General features: G+C 33.4%; 1 protein-coding gene across 3 annotated transcripts in view; it reads left to right on the forward strand.

Moving 5' to 3' along the window:
* Positions 1 to 20166, forward strand: part of CSMD3 (CUB and Sushi multiple domains 3) — a gene marked incomplete at its 5' end in the record, with an annotated part of 624550 nt that overhangs the window by 365003 nt on the left and 239381 nt on the right. For all 3 annotated transcript variants that reach the window (XM_084280272.1, XM_084280273.1, XM_084280274.1), the window contains 3 exons: positions 5090 to 5228; positions 9902 to 10089; positions 11436 to 11624. In XM_084280272.1, coding sequence (XP_084136398.1) covers positions 5090 to 5228; positions 9902 to 10089; positions 11436 to 11624 — 516 coding nt within the window. The remainder of the gene's footprint in view (positions 1 to 5089; positions 5229 to 9901; positions 10090 to 11435; positions 11625 to 20166) is intronic.

The following is a 20166-nucleotide window of genomic DNA, read 5'->3' on the forward strand; positions in this document are numbered from 1 at the left end:
TGCTCTACAGGCATCAGGAAGAACCATGATCAGGGGGAGGGTAAGAAAGATTTTCTTTAAAAAAAAAAACAACAGCAAAACACTCCTATTTGTCAGATCCCAAACACAAAGGAACGTTACTCCACATTTAGACTATCTTATAAATATTATAAATATAACATAATGTTATATAGGAGTATTCTTCTCAGAAACTTTTTTTTAAAATTCCAAAGATAATATTTAACAGTTTTATGTAAATGCTATGAGAAATCAGAGCTTTGTGCAAATTTAGTAATGCTGTATTCCAACTGTGGTAGTATATTGGCTCAGAATAAGGCCATTTGGTATATCTATTCTTGTTGATATATTTTGAAGATTATAGGCTCCATATGTATTATGAATATGTATAAGTGGTTATATACAATAAAACATAGGGATGATAAATGCTGTAGAGTTAACCTTCTGGTTGCTGAAGTGAATATAATTATGAATACCTTCTCTTTGTTGCTACTGTTTGCTGAAGGTAATATGACAGAGGAACTTTAAGGTAAAAGATGAGACTCACTATTTTAAAACCTTCAGTGAGCGAGAAAACAATCCAGAGTAGTATAGACAATAGTATGTACTGTGTTGTTTCGTCAAAGTAAAAATCAAAATGCTTTGCAGATGTGCAGGTAGAAAAAAAACCCAGAAATTTAAGAAGTAGGCATTTCTTTGGGGGGAAAATGCTATATATTTAACATTGCCTTAGTAGAGACATATGCTTTGCTGTCTAAGTGGATATTTACATGATACTAGTAATCAGAAACTTTAAGTATTTTCTAATAATTAATTACATAGTTATATTAGTGATGGGGTTGAGTGTAGCATCGGCTAGATTGCCACAACACCGAACTGGGAGGACTGGCTGATATGCCGGAGGGTTGTGCTTCCATTCAGTACTCATGAGGCCACACCTGCAGTTTCTGTCCAGTCCTGGACTCCTCAGTACAAGCAAGAGAGTGGACGTATAGGAAAAAGTCCAATGAAGGGCTAGAAAAATGATTAAAAGTTTGGAGCACCTGTCCTATGAGAAAAGGCAGAGAGAGCTGGGACTGTTTATCTTGGAGGAATCAGGGGGACCTTGAATGGTTTGGGTTGGGAAGAACCTTAAAGATCATCTAGCATAACATGCCTGCCATGGGCTGGGGCACCCTCCACAAAATGAGGTTATTCAAGGCCCAATCCAACCTGATTTTGAACACTTTCAGAGATGGGGCAGCCATAGCTTCTCTAAGCCACCTTTTCCAATGTCTCACCACCTGCATTGCAAAAAAATGTCAACTTTATATCCATTGTTTAAATCTCCCTACACTCTTTCAGTTTAAAACTGTTATGCCTTTCCTGTTGCTACAGGCCTTGATCAAAACGTGGTTTCTCTCTTTCTTGTAAGCCTTCTTTAAATATTGAAAGGTTGCAATTAGGTCTCCCTGGAGCTTGCTCTTCTCTAGGCTGAATGACACCAAATCTCTCAGCCTTTCTTCATAAAAGAAGTGTTACATCTCTCATCTTTTTTGTGGCCCTCCTAACCTCCTCTCACAGCTCCATGTCCTTCTTGTGCTGGGGACTCCAGAGCTGAATACAGTACTCCAGGTAGGATGTAACAACAGCGAAGCAGAGTGAAAGTCACCTCCCTTGAACTGCTGGCCATTATTTTTACACAGTCCAGGATGCAGTTGGCTTTCTGGTCTGCAAATAGACATTGCTGGTTCATGTCCAATTTTTCATCCATCGATATCCTGAAGTCCTTCTCTGCAGGACTGCTTTGAATCCATTTGATTCTCATCATCTTCAGAAGGTATCCTGACAGATCCCTATATGATTTCAGAAAATGTACTTAGTACCTGAAGGTTCAGAGGTTCAGATCCCAAAAAGCTTGCAAAATCTAATTTGAGCTGGATCAAGGCCTTACTTAGCAATTAAGCTCACAATAACAAAAACTCTGTGATACATTTACAGTTCTATACTTCTAACTGGATAAATTATATTTCCCTACTGTCTATAAGTAACCATGTGGCTTATTGAATTATTTACGTTTATAAAAAGACACACACACACAAATATGTATGCACATTGTGTTCATGTTCTTCTCTCATTATTTCTACAAATCCCACTCTTGGCACATATCCATGTCATGCATAAGAGAGAAGGTTAAGGTGACAAAGATGCATACATTAATACTGGTATCTCTTCATTCACCCCCAAGGCACCCAATCCTAACACTTCCTACTGTAGTTTGCAGTTTAGAGTCTGCTGGTTGATACCTTTTACATTGCAGTAATGTTAAAAGTTATGCTCTCCAGAACACATTCCATGTGTGGAATTTGTATGTCCAGAACATTTTGTGGAAATAGAGCTATAAAAGAGTAAATAATTGGTTTGAGTCTGTTGAAAACCATCCCCTCTTCAGTTAGGAGACACATGAGATTTAAGAGTATTCCTTGGTAACTTTCCTAAAATGAACCTACAGAATCAACTTCTCTAGTTCAATTTTTATTTATATAGCACAGGAAGAGTGGGTAGTTTTATCTGAGCTTTGAGTAGAATAAGGGATATCCAGTGTTTGATACTGTGTTGTTGAGAACTCTGACAAATAAATCTTTGTTCCCATCCAGGTTACATCAGTGCACATCCATACCACACAACTGATGTCAATGGAAGAGAGTGATATAAATTACTCAATTTTCCTGTCTGCTTTGTATGATTTAGCACTGTCCACAAAAGGTGCCAAAAAAGGTCCACTTACTTCTACATGGCTGACATTTTGAGGAAGCCATGAATTTGACTTCTGCCTGCTTGTATAAAGCACTGAAATGTATGTCACTTGCTTTCTGCTTTGCCTCATGTAGATGGCATATAAATAGGCCTGATCAAAAAGATTTTGACAGAAAAATGAGGTTTGGTATAAAGTCTGAATTTCATAACTATTACATTCTGCAAATTTCATTTTCCACAAAACAGTCAGGAATTCCTGAAAATGAAGAAACTGTAGACTGCTCATCATTTGAGGCTGTGATCGGCAGTTTAAGAGCATGCTGTATGTACTGTTTTCCTCCTTTGTTGACCATCATGGAAAGCGTATTTGTTGCAGAAAATAAATAACAATTCACAGATGCTAAAATATAATCCTATATGCTAAAAAGACTTTAGAAGTTATGCTGTTATGATAGTCTAGTGAAAATCAACTCCTGGACTGTTATATTTTTCTAAACTTTCTTTTTTCTTTTGATAGGGCTTAACACCGTATCAGGTTCTTATCACTATATTTTCATCAGAGAAAGCTCGATTACGTCTCTTCATATGATCTCAAGTAATGCTCACTCACAGAAGTTAAAGCAACTATGAAAAAGGGTTTTTTAAATTGTATTCCTCCCTAAGTCACTCGTATACTTAAAATTATAAGTAATCCATTGTAGTAGTAAAAAACAACTAAGTGTCCCTACTTGCAGAAGTTTTTACTGAAGTAGCTGGATTCACTAAATGACAGCAATTTGTAAGAATTTCAGTGAGTGAAAAAGTTTAGAGTATTTTACAAATTATTCTGTCCCAGGAATAAGTCACTGAAATTAGTTATTTGATGCGTAACATGTAACTTGAGGAAAATAGATCTTATTCTTGTAGAGGAAGATATATTTGGAGATCAGTTCCTTTTCTGTCTTGTCCCTTGTGGATCAAGGAGACTTGTTTTGGATATTTTTCTATATAAGTGTTTTTATTACATATATGGAAAGATAAATACATATGTTCTTCTGTGGATGTTTGCACTTGTAATGAACAATATATGTTCATTTTACCACACTGAATGTGTTCGAAATCCATAAGTTGTCATAGATAAAAATTGGTAGAAAAGCATTATTACTTGTTACCTATTTTAAAAATGCTAATACTTCTGGTGATGGAATTACTCCATTTATTATATGTCTGGGATTTAAGATAATTCTGTGAATTAATTTCTCTATTTAGGTAAAATCAATCGCCTCCTGTAAACAAATAAAGAAAAAAATGCCAAGTACTCCTACAGACTTTTTCCCACCCATCCATCCATCCATCCATCCATCCATCTGAAAAGAAGATGATCTCACAAAAGTCTGATGGCACATGCATTTTATAGACATGTAGAGCCAGCAGATGTAATAGGTGCATGGAATTAAAAACCTGTACAGAGCTTTGCAAGACTTGAAGGGAAAAGATCCATTCTTCAGCAGTATTGGTCTTACAGTCCTTACTCTTCCCACCTGTGAGATTGCATCATCTTTGTGATAGCCTTGTACTCAGCATCAATCAAACTTGATTATTGCTTCTGAGAATCTCTCTTCTGCCCTATGACTATCCTGGTGTTGATCAGCTAATAGAAGCTTCTCTCATGCTGTCCCAGATTCTCCAAGTATTTAAAAATTGTTATCAAAGAAATGGTCTTCATCTGTGTCAGGATTTGATTTGAGGGTCACTAGGTCATTAAAATACTTCAAATATGATTATTAATAACTTTGGTTTAAATCATATTTTAATACCATTTCCTTAGCTTATATTTGTATGCTATCTCCAAGGGAAAATTACAAGTATTTCTGGTTACTGATGAACATATTACAGCATTTGATATAAATATATTTGCCAAAGGCTTAAAATATATCAACTAATATTGGAAGGATGGTAAGTATGTCTTTTTCATGAGCAAGGAGTTTGAACTGTCACATGACCAGCAAGATATGGTCTTGACAGTCAATCCATGTCAAAGGTAAAATTACAATTCACAAGTTTCTAGCCTGATACTCACATGAAACTTCTGCAAATTTTTCAATCTATCTGCTCACAGTTAAAAGCAGAAATAATGACCATATATAAACACCATTTTGTTGTATGTCCTTAATTGCAGGAAAATAGGTTGTACCTGTAAGAATGCAATATAAAAAGGCATTGTCAGTTAAAGATTTTGTTTTATTTTTTTTAGGTTTTAATTCCATTGTCTTATCTAATTGTGAGCCCCAGATTCTGTCCTATATTGAAAAATATAATTATGAAATACATACAATAAGTCTGTGTTATTATACCTTTCTCTTTGTTTCATTTTTAGCTCCGTGCGGTGGGCATTTTTCATCTCCCAGTGGAGTAATCCTCTCTCCAGGCTGGCCAGGGTATTATAAAGATTCGTTGAATTGTGAGTGGGTGATAGAAGCTGAACCAGGACACTCTATCAAAATTACATTTGAAAGGTCTTGGCTAATGTTTTTCTTACTTAACATTTTCCAGTTTTTACCCAGGAGCAGGAGTTTATTAGCTCTGTCATAACATTAATTTGCACTATGTCTAAAATAAAGCAGTTGTATTATCAGGTAGGATTTTCCAAAACACCTTAGTGCCTTCAAAGTATAAATTTTATCTGCAGTGTAATTTCTACTTTGATGCACTGAAAAGCTATTCAAATTCCTACCCTATTGCATATATTTAAGCCTGCCTGTCTGCATTTAAAGATTAGTAAGTTTCATTTTCTTGTAACCATGTTGCTATGATAAATTATACTTATGAAGTTTGGGTTTTTTTCTCCCAAGCCCACAAAATCTACAACTTTGAAAGTCAGCATCAGCTGTGAAAAATTAATTAGATGTACTTATATTTTTATCCACTGTGAATATTTGATTATCAAATCAGCTGCTCTGTTTTTGTGAAATAACTGTGTGATCTCAGGTTGAAATTCTAGTTTCCCCAAATAACTGCAACTTTCAACTTTTACTACATTATTGCCTATTAATTAGGTCCATTCTTGATTTCAAGGACCTTAAATTTTTATTGATAACATGACATGGGCATTTCATTTAAGATCTTTTATGAGAGAAAAAACCCAACCAAACAAACTGAAAATGTAATTAAAAATAGTTGCTACATGTTCTAGGGATTTTTGAGGATGCTTGAGATTATTCTTCAATATAAATATAATAAAGTTAGATGATGATCCAGGAAAAAAGGACTTTTGATAGTCAAAGTTGTAGCGCACAAATATCATGCAAGTACTTTAAAATTGCTATTTACGCAGCATGTTTTTACTACTCCTGGTCACACTCAACGTAAAGATAAGATACTGCTGCATTTTAATACAATTCAGAGGTTGTTTTTTTAGCAGGCTTTGTCTTCTCATAGCAAAATTTCTCACGGTAATAAGATTTTTTTAGAACTATTTTCTAATACTGTAGTTTATACTGTAAAAAGGTGTTCACATGCCATTATATGCAGAGAACAGATAATATAGGCACTTCAAACATATTTCCTATCCTTAACATCAAATGAAAATGAGTCTTCTAAAATCATTACTGCTGTACACCAGCATTAACATGAAGTTTTACCAAATTTTTGTTAATTAAAATACAGATGTAATGTGAATAACGCCCTCCTGCAGAACTTAATAAAATTCACATTAGTTCAAAATTAAAATAAAGTTATTAGTTTTCCTTATTGCCTTGTAAATCAATATCAAAAATATAAATTCTGCAACTTTCATTAACTTAAGTTTTTGACAACAAGGATATATTAAAATAACTTTTTTAATTTAAGATTTTATTTTCAACTCCACATTTGATGTTGACAGTCATTCAAAGTGAAAAGCATATTCCTTTTTATTTGAAAAAACCTGTCAGCTGAGTTTTCTTCCTTTGCATCTGAGTTTAATTAAATCTTGCAGTCTCTTTTTGTACAATTTTTGTTTGTAATACTTTAACACCTTGTCATAGAACTGCACAACTTCTATTACTCCTGCAGGTAAGAGCAATAAGAACAAGATGTGAACTCTTCATATCACAGAGAGAGTTTATATCCCCTTTATGACCTAATTTCATTATGATATTATGACACTTCTTTTCCCCTTCCTGCTCATTCTGGACACTCTTGTTACATGTCATAAATCGGACTTTTACAAGTAATGCTCAGATGCAGCAAGGTGAATCAAGAGAGGCCCTGCATAGATATAGGGTGGTGTATGCTTATGTGTTCCGTGCATGTTCCCTTACATGTTAAAATACATCAAGGATGCACATAGATATATGATTATATGTTTGGGCATAAACAAAAAATTACACAAACTGGATAATGTCATAGTGTGCTGAAATAAAGCATACTGTAAAACAGTAATGTTAGATTTTTTCTTCAAAATAATATCAATTTACATTCTGATACATTAATACATGAGCTTTTTTTTAAAGATTCATTCGAGACTGACTGTCCTTGTTTTGCTCCTTCTGCTTGCAAATCTTCAGCTGGACTTTCTTAAGACAGAAGATTAAGCTTGTTGAAATACACACATTTAAAACTACAGACAAATGATTTTCCCATTTGATTAAAAAAAAACAAACTAAAACAAACCAAACGAAGAAACCCCTCATATTTTGCCTAGTTCTTTATATTTCACCTTTGTCCCAAGAAGCAAATATATACTTTTTTAGCATTTCTTGATGCAAATACTAAGACTCCCACAATAAGTGTGGTCTTATTTTGTTTGTTTGTTTCTCAGTCAGGGTAAAACATTTATCATACATCTCTGGAATTATCTTTTTGAATTTTCTAACCACTTACTAGAACACATTTCCTGCAGAGAGAGACTTCAATGTTACATCAGTTAATCACTTTCACAGTAGTCCATTTCCTTTTAATCTTCCATTATTATGTCATCCTATGACTTCTGTCTTATGACATTGCATATCTGCGACGTATGGCATTCTATAACTGCATGCTAAGGTGATTAAGCAGGAGACATGGGAAAAAAGAGATCTACAGACAAAGCTAATAGTAGTAATCACTATTATTTTTTTTTCTCTCCAAGGTTTCATTAAAAATTTGCCATATTTTATTTTGTGATCATGCATGTATAATCTAAAAGGTGTGCTCCTGTTGTACAGGCATAGCTACAATAGATTATCTGTTGTAAATCAGTAGATTTTTAGGCTGAATTGAAATGATAGAAGTGAGAAAAGCAAGTGCCATTCTTCATTGTAATGAAGTGTTTATCATGGAGCCTAATTATTAATGTTTAAATGCTAGGCATGTTAATGAACGAACTACTGATTAGAGTACTAGTCACATTTGACAGTATACACTGTTCAGCAGGGTATTCTACTCATATCCTGATGCTGCACTGAGCTGATAGGGGCTCTCTTAGAAAAAAAATACATATTGAAAATATTTAAGCAGCTTTCTGTTCAAACAAGATAAAAAAACGTGTTTTACCTCCTGTGTTAAGGTTTATTTCACTATTATCTTCTTAAATGAATGTTTTGAGGCCTCAGTAGCAATATGCCTCACATAGTAATAAAGCCATCCAGGTTAATTTATGACTAGTTAAGCAGGAAAGGACATTAGAGTAGTCCTACATAAGCACAACATATTCTTTATTCAGTTTCCTATAAATCTCTTCTGTTTTCTCATATCAGGGAATAACCAGGTGATACATAAATAGATCAGATAAGGTGAGCATCGAGAGAAAAGTTATTCAAGGAAAAAAAAAGCATCAACCATATAAATTAAATTTAAATTGATAATTTTTCTGAGCTCACCAAGCAAATGCAAGATTTCTTCTGGTTTTTAGGGATTAGTGGGAAAAACATATATTGGAAAAAAAGCAAATTCTTGTCTAGTACCATTTTATCAATTTAATATTTTTATTTCCTGTGGGAATTAGCAAAAAAAAGAACTTTTCAGATCTCTGGTTTCTAAGCTTACCCTGCTTCATTTCCATGACTCCCTATTATTTGTTCCTGTGCACTTTTCTGTGTTATTTCATTGGAGTGGGACATGGATAAAAGAAAGCACAAGTTTTGGAGGTTTAATTTGGCTTCTTTTCTTTCAGCAGACTCCTTTGCATCTTTAGGCTCAGACTCATTTGAGATAAATACTAGAATACCTCTTAGCACATTGGCATTATTTATGTGGTTCCTTGAATGCATTTCACAAAACCAAATTAGGCATCTAAATGAATCAGGGAGAGAATTAGGAATATATGAATGGTTCTTGTAGGATACTGGTGTTAATTGCTTCTTTTTAATTGTGAAACGCTTTTTTCAATAATCCATCAGAGTCCATTAAAGCAGAATGATTGATGTGAGATCTGTCATAGCGAGAAAAAGAGGAACCACTGTCAATATGCCAAATCGGTGTTTGGGATTGCTGATATCATGCAAAGCAAGACAAAGAGATACCTAGCAGCACTGTCAGACTCAGCAGTTCCATGGCAGAGACGTCACACATGCTTTCTGTAAACACACATTTTGCTTTATAGTGTTTTCTAAATAGTTGGGGGTTTTTTGTTTGTTTGTTGCTGTTGTTGTTTTGGGGTTTTTTGGTTTATTTTTTCCCCCCACAACTTCTGCCACTACTTTGGTCTGAGCCTCATCTGGCACAAAGCCACAGAAGTCTCTGAGAAGACAAACAATTTTATCCCTGCTTATAGATGAGTTTAGGAAAGATGCACAGTATCTGGTTCTTTGATAATTTAAAGTACCGCGATGATATTTGTGCCAAATAGAACAGATATAATAAAAGAATAAATCAACATATCCTCTATATAATTTATATAATTTACTTTTTTTTTTTTTGTCAAAAATTTTGTTCATATACAAGTTTGCTAACAAACTATTTGTTTCTGGTTTTTATTTCCTGAAATTCAACCAAGCTTAAGGCGTTTTAACTCACCTTACTAAGGCAGTGACCTGAAATTTTATTATTGTATTAATTATGTAGGAAAATTAACACTATTGTATTTCTTTTATAAAATAGATATGAGGGAAAATTGTTGCAAGGGTATTATCAGGGAAGTTTTAACATGTGGCTTGCTTTGTGTGGTTTTATTGAATTTTGTTTTAACTGCTTCTTATATTTTTTCCTCTGAATGTTTCCTCAATTGCAGGTTTCAGACAGAACTGAATTATGATGTTTTGGAAATTCATGATGGACCAAATTTATTATCTCCACTTCTGGGATCTTACAATGGTACACAGGTCCCACAATTCCTGTTTAGCAGTAGTAATTTTATTTATCTTCTTTTTACAACTGACAACAGTCGTTCTAACAATGGATTCAAGATTCACTATGAAAGTAAGCAATTCTGAATTGTATAACTATTGCTGTACTTACATATCGGGAAAATTAGACTAATACTGCCAGCAGAGACCCTAAATCTCTTAAAAACATCGGATAAATAAATAATGTTAAATAATATAAATTATACTTGGAGAACATGAACAGCAAAAAGAGGAAAGCTCCACATATAAGAAATGTCCTTACATGGTACAGTTTCAATTAAATAAAGTTTTAAAGGACATTTTCATTATAAAAGAAAATTTTAATTTCATTGTAAAAATCTTTTTTTTCTATAACTGATCCCAACCCCACAGCTCTCTTTATACTAGTGAAGAATGAAAGTTAAATTCATATTATCAGAGAACATTGAAAAGGTACACATTTACATTTTTTATGCAAAATAAACCCTTTTCAGTAGTTGTTTTTCTGCTTAACATAATCTGTTTATATACAGACATATTGTATTTATTTTCATTTAATTTTTACTGATTCTTCATCTTATATTATTCAGTACAACCCAATTCTGATTTCCCTTTTCTAAGAAATAATAATGATTAATGGTCTTCTGTTCAGCATTTCTCTCTTCAAATATCCTGTTGAAAGCTGAAGTCTTTTATAAGTTCTATTTGTATATGCTAATGATTTCTTTCCATAGTGAATTTCTTTGTAAAGAAAGATATTTAAGACTTTTATGTAGGAATAAAAATAATAACACTTAAAAAAATCTTACACTAAATACTTTGAATTTAGTAACTTCAGTAATATTCTTAGAATTTTTTGTTTCTTTCACCTGTTTTCCCTGATTCTTTATTACAGAAGTTCAGTTTCTCACTGGGGAATAATCTAAAAGGTTGAATTTTTTAGCACCTATTTAAATTCTCTTTACCAAGTGAATTTGTCTTGATTCCTTTGTCTGCTATTCTTTACCTTCTCAGTATCTCACATATCAAATAACATAGGGTATGAGAATTATTTTTAGATAATTTATGTAGGTAAAATATAAATAGGTAGGTTAAAAAAGTTCAGTCTGGAAAAACTAGAGAGAGACCAGAAATCAGAATTTTGAGTGTTTCAATATCGGCATATGGGACACATCACTTAATGTCACTGAGACAGGGTCAAACCAAATATCCTGTAAATTATGTGGTCTTTTTTCCTACAACTTTAATAGGATTAAATTCATTATCCATAACATCTTATAGCAGTAACACAGAGAAATGTAGCAAAAGGATTATTCACTGAAGATGTCTGATAATGCAGCCTTCACTTCCACTCACAGTACAGTGAATTATATAATAATTTTTTAAAAAATAAATTATTTTTTCTTTTTTTAATTTTTTGTTTTGTTTTGTTTAATCTAGGTGTAACTGTTAATACTTACTCTTGCTTGGATCCTGGCATACCAGTGCATGGACGTCGTTATGGACATGACTTCTCTATAGGGTCCACTGTCTCATTTGGTTGTGATCCAGGTTACAGGCTGAGTCATGAGGAGCCTTTGCTGTGTGAAAAAAATCACTGGTGGAGTCACCCACTCCCAACTTGTGATGGTAAGGGTGAATGGATAAAATATATACATTTTGCCAAATCAGATGTTGGAGCTTGTAAAAATCTCTATTTTTAGGGGGAGGGAAAAAAAAAAAGGAGGAAAACAGTGTTACATGCCTCTGCATAATGAGTGTAGAATAATACATAATTCTTTAAATCAGAAGATTATTGAAATATAAGTTACCATGAGCGATTGCCAGTTACCTCAGGTCATTCAAGGTTAATGTATATCTGCTTGTAAAGCACTTATTGCAAGATACAAATATTTGTGTTTGTGTATGAGTCTATGGACACAGGTATGCTGACATACAAAATGAGATGTGGTTAATTTATACCTAACTCACAAAATGCATTTCTCCTGTTTCATGTTGATCACTGTCTTCCCAGCTTTTTAGCAAAACTTGACATCCTTCAATCAGTGTACAACTTGATTAGGACCACAATATACTTGATGATTAAGCATATGATTGTTAAATCAGAGAAAAATGGTATTGAGTAACATGTAATACATTTTAAAGTCACCAACATATAATTTAAAAAGTCTGCCTGAAAAATTATCTCAGGGTTTCAGTTATGCCTAATCCGAATTGTTCAATTTAATCCATTTTCTCAGTTAAGGTGATATCAATTATATTTAGTATAAGCAAAGTATATTCTAATGTTTATTAAGTTGTGTATTTGAGATATTTTCCTTTCTTTTTTTTTTTCCTTTGACCGTGTTACACACTTTTCTGATGATAAGAGTATTATCAGGAACAATGTAACCACTTGCTACCCAACTTTTATGAGTTACATAATACATATGATGGTACAATTTCTAAAGCAGATCTTAGTGATACAGGATATTCAGTGAGAAAAAGCTGAATTTGAATGAACACTAATGAGAAAACTCACTGAATCATGTGTGGTATACCATAGAGAAATATATTCATTTTCACTGTATTTCTTTATTTTTAAGCCTTCAGCTTATTTAGTTAGCAAATGTTTGGGGTTTTATAGTTCAGTAGGTTGAACTTATATGATGATTCTCAAAACTTGTGGTGGTAGAAAGGGGCATGAGTAATCAGTTTCCTAAAAATGGTCCTCTGTAGTTCAGCAAGCCCGCTTCCTAAAGAATTCTGTTTTTCAGTCAGGTTCTTGGAATGAGGAATTGTAGGGTTCCCACAGCTCACAGTCAAGGGGACTGTATTTTGCTGAACACACCATAAATATAAGATGTGTTCCTACAGTGATAGGCACTAGATGCTACCCATCTAAAACAAACAGTATCAACACACTCCCTATGAATGCTGTGAAATAAACTTACATATTGTGATGAATTTCTTCCTCAAGATGCTGAACTAGCATGCAATTCATTAAGTAAATGAGATTTTTTTTTTCTTCAGAGCACATTGCTAAATGGCAATTGTCCATTGAATAAATATGCTCTAAAGGCAAGATTGAGTACATTTATTCTAGTAAATTTAATCAATTCATGGTTGAACTCATTTTAATTTCATTGCCGAATTTCTTCTCTGGTGTAATGTTTTTAAATAGGATCCAGAGTCATTGCACCCCCAGGGAAAAAAGAGCATTTGCTAAATGGCTGTTCTTTGCATAAACCGTGAGGATGGATTTGTATTAATCATGCCACTAATAAACACAGTGGTCACCACTCATGCTCATTCAATATATTACACCAAGAGTTTCTGAGGAGCAGAGTTCTTTCTTGATTATTCTTTTTGATAATTGCATCTCTTTTTGGTAAATTACACCATGTAGTTATATGCAGACAGATCGTGATAATTGTGCAGACAGATCATGACAAGTTGTAAGTGTGTTTTGGAGGATGAGAAGGGTGTAGAGAAGCAAACCAAAAAGTCTTAAAACCAGTTCTTCCTCAATGTAGAAAGATCATGTTGACTCCAATGCTATTTTCTCAGGGAGTGTAAGTAATTTTTGCATGGGGTGTTTGGATATTACACAGATAAGCATCACAAAGAGCTTATCAGGGAAATAACACTTCATTATCTACAGGAACATTTAGACAATACTGAGAATGATGGTTTAAAAATGAACAGTTTCCTTCCCTAAAGACTGGCCTGAAAGAGTGATTATGATGGGCAGCATAGTTTGTTCATATTTTAATAATTGATATACATGAAGGATTTCATAGGTAATTTCTTTAGATTTGATTTTTATGTATATTTATATAGATTTGGCATGCACGCTGTTCTTCAGTGCATGGGGGGGGGAGGTGTTATATACATATATAAACACAGTTTTATCTATACAGAAGTATGGAAAAACAGCTCTCTGACCTAGAATTTATTACTTGTCTTTAAAGATAAATATTTAAGGAAATATGTTCAAAGTCATAGATCAGTTATAGCAGAACCTCAGAATGCTATCTATTCCAAACCCATAGACCAAAAAGGGGGACCAATCTGAATGCTAGACCAGGTTTCTCTGAATCCTACACAACTGAGTTTTATCTCGAAAGAGAGATTCCATTTCTTCTCTGTGCCATTATACAGTAGATAGCCTTAACATCTATTGAGAACTTCCCATCTTACAGTGACATCCATTATTTCTCATCCTTTCACTGTGGTGAAAGCTACTTGAATTTCTGCAGTACTCGAATTGCTTTACAATTTTCAAGACAGCAACTCCACTCTGTTAAAAAAGTTATACAACCATAAAATTAAGGCTGCTTCAGAGAATGAAAGGAACAACCTATGATCTTTATCAAACCATCAGACTCTTTTCAATTAGTCTGTAGACTGTTATGAAGATACTGTTAAAAATACTTCAGTGTTAAGTATGACCAAAATGGATAGCTATCTTGGCAAAATACATTTTTATTCTTTTCAAAGAGGTGGCACTGATCAAGGCCTAGAGTTTTGGGTTTTTTTCTTATTTTTTCCCTTCTTTGGTTCATAGCTAAAGAGGGTTTTTTATGTGCATAGACCAGAGAAAAAATGATTGCTATTACTGTGTACGTTAAGTATGAATTAGATCACCTGAAGATGCACTTTGGACTATATGCCATAAATGTGGGACACATTACCAAGGAAAAAAAAAAACCATAGAAATAAAAAACATCCACTCTTTTCAAATAAGTATATGTATGGAACTTCGGAAATTAATCATATAAGCACGAATGAACACAAAGGTTTGCGCTATGGGTAGAAAATACTACTTCTGTTACATATATACCATTCCTATCTTATATCTACATGTGATTTACTGGATATCTATCTATTTGGGCACTCTTGCATTTCTTAACTGTAACCTCAATCCCGATTAATCTAAAAAATAAAACAAAATTTTGTCTTATCATTTCCTTTCTATTTGAATTTTAATAGAATTTTGCTTTTAGGCTTTCAATATATGTGAGAAAACCTATTCTACCCCTATATCTGAAGTATTGTATTAATCCCATTAAAAATGACAGGAAAATTAATGTAAAAAGATAACTAATTAAGAGAGTATTAAGTGAGTTTTTTACTCACTTCATCATGACATGAAATTGAATGCTAATACTTAATAATTCCTATTCATGATTTGAATTAAGAATAAACATTGTCATTCCACTTGATCTTCATTTACTTAAAAAAATTAAATACAAAGAAAAATATTGAAGCAAGATATTGAAAGTATTTAATTTTTATATTGAAAACAAATGAATTTAAAATTATGACTTGTGATATATTGTGAGGAACATATCCAGGAAATATGGCAGAAGGGTTATGTCATTTCTGTTAAGACATCTCTCAGCTAAAAAGTGTATTTTTATTAAAATACAACTGTTAAAAAGCCTGCTACGATTATTCAGTGTGGTAGATGCCAGAATTGGAAATGGATAGAATGTCTTGTTCTGTTGTAGCTTTAAATAAGAAGGTAAAAAGAAAAAAGCTTATGTTGTGAGTAACCTAGGCTACACTAGTTTCTATTAGGCTAATCTCTTATGTGATATAACTGAAGTACATGTTTTCTTCTTGGAAACAGATTATAATGATTTGATGTTGATAATTTTATTCAATTGTTACTATTTGACTGCATGCCATTTTTAGACAAACTGCTTATCCTGCAACTAGGGAAGACACATGTTTATGTCCTTGGCCTTTGCTTTTTCAACACTTTTTAAACTATATTCATATTTCCCTTTTATTATCAAATTACACAATAAATTAAAATCACCTTAGCATTAGATTTTAGTTGGAAGTTAGAGATAATTAAGCAAATTTATGTAATGTACCCTCTATATATGGGTAGTACATGCACATATGGACTTCTATTTAGCTTTATATATATATATCAGCATATTTATGTATAAATAGGTGGGTTTTTTTCACTCTGTGTTTCTTTCTGGACTAGCATATTTTAATAGTTTTTCTCAATGATGCTTGAAACATTTTGTAAAAATAATGATTACTATTCAATTATAAATGTGTGTTTTGTCTTCCTGTACCATTTCAAAACAGATGGTTTTCAATTATTTGCAATTGCAACTAGCTGACCTTAGTGAAAAAAAGTTGGTTTGGGTTTTGTTTTGGTTTTTTTTTCTGAAGGCGTCTGTTTCTTTTTGTATTTTCTCTTTTTTGAGAAGACTGAGATCCATCATTGTATGTTAGTTTCTGAGTTGTGGTTGGTGAGCTATGACTAGAATATCAAAAAATATTTATGTATCAAAATGGTATAATTTGAAAATGTGTAAAATGTTTTTAATTTCCAGATATCACGATCTTCAGGCAGGCTAAAAAGGTGTTTCTTTTTGTTGCACTGCTAATGAATACCATATGTAGAAATACAGATGCATATATTTATACATATACATATATATATATAATTTTCTCTTGCTTTACTAAAATAGCAAATACATTATCTTAATACTTTTTCATCCTTTTTGAATGTGGTTACCCCTTTCATCTCACATTCTGTTTTCTTGATAACTTCATATTTTTCCTATACCCTTCATAACTTTGAGATTGACTTGTATTACATCAAAATAAATTAGTTTTACATAGATAGTAAATCTTATTCAAAGATCTTGGATGACAGAGAATGTAATTAGTCATTACAGAATTTTATTTCATGGTATAAACAACAGAATTTAAGAGGTAAGAGGCTTTTCTGTGAACAACTGTTAAGCCAGCTATACAGGGTGTCCTCTGCATGAAAATATACAAACAGACTAATGCAGTAAAGTATATATATATATGTTCAAACTAGAACAGAAGACATGAAAAAAGGGGAAAAAAATCTATGAACAAAAATGTCACCTTTCTTGCTTATTAGACTGCTGCCACAACCTAATTTGAAGTTTCCTAGTAGTATGTTTGTATGCCACAACTGCTGTGACAAGAAAGACAGGGAAATACTTGCAATCAGTGATGCAGAGGTAGTAGAGATGGAAAATGTGTATTGCAGGAGATTAAGAAAACCTTCCTCTTCTAAGTGATCCAATGTCAGAGATACTAACATGCTTTGTGAGCAGAAAACATAATGATATTTTAGCAGAATCTAAAACTTTTTGGGCCAGAATATATTTTCAAACCATGTAGGGCCATATCCTAAGCTAGGCTTTCTTGCCGTATGACTGATCATCTTACTGAGCAAAACAAGTGCAGTTGCGATCATTTACAACAAAAGAAAGTGTAAGTAAGCAACCAATCACAGTAAGTATTTATTTCACCTAAAAACTGTTTTAGCCACTGAAATCCACTGTTAAGTTTTACTCTTCATTCACAGTTATCCAAAACTTGCTTTTTAAGTTGTCACATCATTTCTGATTGCTGCAGTGCTGTAGAGTTACTTTAAACTATACATCCAGAGACCTATCTGTAGTTCATGCAGTCACTTTTATGTTGAGTTCTCGTGCTCTTTATTTTTTGTTATTTAAAAACAGAGTGATTGAGGGACAAAAATTGGGCATGTCTTGATTCAAATTCTCTGCTTGCATAACAAATAAATTATTAGTCTGTTAGTGACAGAATATTCTATTTTCCACATTAGAACACCAAGCTAGTGCTTCAGATATTCCATATGTATTCATTCTACTTTGTTCTAACCTCCATCTCTGTATAATCAGATAAAGTGAAAGAAAGGTTCTTTGTAGAATCTGGAAAAACCTGTGCAGTTTATCTTTTGCTGGTTTATTTTCGTGTGTTTCTGTTTTCCTTTGCACTCTGAAAAAGAGTAAGATACTAGGAGTGATATTATGTGCTTGGGCTGTTTGCCATCTTATCAGGACCTGTGGATATTTCATATTTCAGATCTGTCAACTTGTCTTTGTTTTGTAAAATATTGGTCGGTCCTTTCATGCCTTCTATTGCCATCTGCTAGCCTTCATAGAAGTTACCCTGAGTATCTGATGGCATGACATTTCATTCCTGTAAACTTTTCCCAACACCCACATTATTTGTTTGGGCTGTTTCCCAAGATTATAAAAACTGATTACATTTTCTTATTTAACAGAGCTGACCCCAGATATAGACAAAGCAGGCAGTTATCATTCCAGTAACATTCAATCATAGCCCTCATTCTGTTTTACTAATATCTCAACATTGCAAGATCAGGTGATAGATGAACAGTAGGAAAATTTACATGATGGGAAGTTGTTCCTTATGGCAACAATTGTAAAACTGGGCAACTGTGGTCCTGGAATGTCCTATTTCAGCCTATGGTTCTGGATTTGCAAATTTCCAGCTTACAACTAAGCCAAAAAGGTTAGAATGTTCGCAAAAGAAGTAGCAGATAAAAAGAAATCATGAGTTTACCCACATAAATATGCATGTTTAAAGTAAAAGTGTTGTTTGTTAGAATGATCAAACAAATCCTACAATGAAAATGGAGTGATTTCCATTGTAGAATAAAGGATCAAGTTCCATTTTTGCTCTGATTAAATGTATACTTGTTTTCATTCAGTGCTCTAAAGATAGTGATGACATGCAATTTAGTGACTTCATTATGAAAATTATTTACTTTTATGAAAATATTCCACAGTGCTACTGAAATATCTAAAGCCACATATATTTACTTGAGAAGAAGACTGCTTATGTACAACCCAAGGCAGAAGTACATTCTGGATATTCTCTTGATTCACTGTATGACTTTTCCTCAAAGCGATTTCAAGTGTATTTTTATGAAGAGAAAATTATGACTGGCCAGCATATTCATTCTCATGGCATTAATTGCAAAAACAAAGATAATTTTAGTGATTTACGCTTCAACATGTAGCAGAAATTGTCATAAGTATAAATTGTCATAAGAATAAATAGCAATATATAGCAGAATAAATAATAGAATCATAGCACTTCAAAGTCCAACTTCTAAACCTCATCCCTAATCACCACATCTACACATCTTTTAAGTGCCTCCAGGTACTGCAATTCAACCATTTCCCTGGGTGCCCAATTCCAATACTTGACAACCCTTCCAATGAAGAATTTTTTTTCCTAATATCCAATCTAAACTTCCCCTCAAGGCCATTTCCACTTATCACTTGTGGCTTGGGAGAAGAGACACACATTCACCTGGTTACAACCTCCATTCAGGTAGTCGCAGAGAGCCTCTTCTCCAGATTAAAGAACTCCACTTCCCTCAGCCACTTTTCTTAAGGCATTATGATATATTACTCAACACTTCCCTCCTGAAGAAGTATGAAGATGCTATTTGAGAGGTGTTTATATATTGAAAGGACAGACTTCTCCTACCTCTATGATCTATACAGTTGAGTGCTACATTAATAGTTGCTGTGGAGTCACAGAAGGAATAGGAGCAGGTTAAACCAGCTAATGCAGTTGGGCAGCCTCCCTCAGTAAGAGGTATTGCTCCTCTAGCCTGCGAGAGGCTTCTTCCCTCATCCTCAGTCCTGTGGTAGCAGGCTGAGAAGCACAGATGTGAGCAATAGGTGAGTAAGTTTATGAGTAACAGCTTATGAAAGAAGAGGAAGAGGGACTGATAGTTCTATTGATTGGAATTGCAGATAAGTAATTGCCATTTATGCGTCTCCCTGTGCTGGCTGCCTTTCAACAGCTCTTTAGCCTCTGCTAAAGAGAAAGCCTTACTGTTAAAAGATGGGAGTGCTGAATACTGGCTTAGGTTAAGGGATTGCCTCAGGGAAACTACAGTTGACGCTAATAAAAATTCTGAAGGGATAGTGGTTGAGAGCTTTACCACTTAAAGGCTGAAAAGGGAAGGTTTGTGTTAATGACCTTGGAAGATCTGGTCATATTAAGAACTGCAATCCACTTTCCTAAAACTGTCTATATTATTTTACTTAAATCTGGTTGTAGTAACATAGTTTACTGTTCTTTGTATCCTGGAATCTTTCTACAAAATATTTTTGGCAATACATATAATTAGGCTAAGAAAAAGAATAGATGTTTTCAATTTTGAAGAAAAAAAAAGAAAAAATATTAGAAGTACTCATTTGTTTGATAATATATGCTCTTCTGAGATAATCTATATTCAGAGAACTATGATGTAATGATTTTGCTTGGTACTGAGTTTTAATCGCTGTTATTGATAAAAGATAACTCTAAGGTGTAAAAGCCTCTT

This window comes from Gallinula chloropus (genome assembly GCF_964237585.1).
Source record: "Gallinula chloropus genome assembly, chromosome: 2".
NCBI lineage: Eukaryota > Metazoa > Chordata > Aves > Gruiformes > Rallidae > Gallinula > Gallinula chloropus.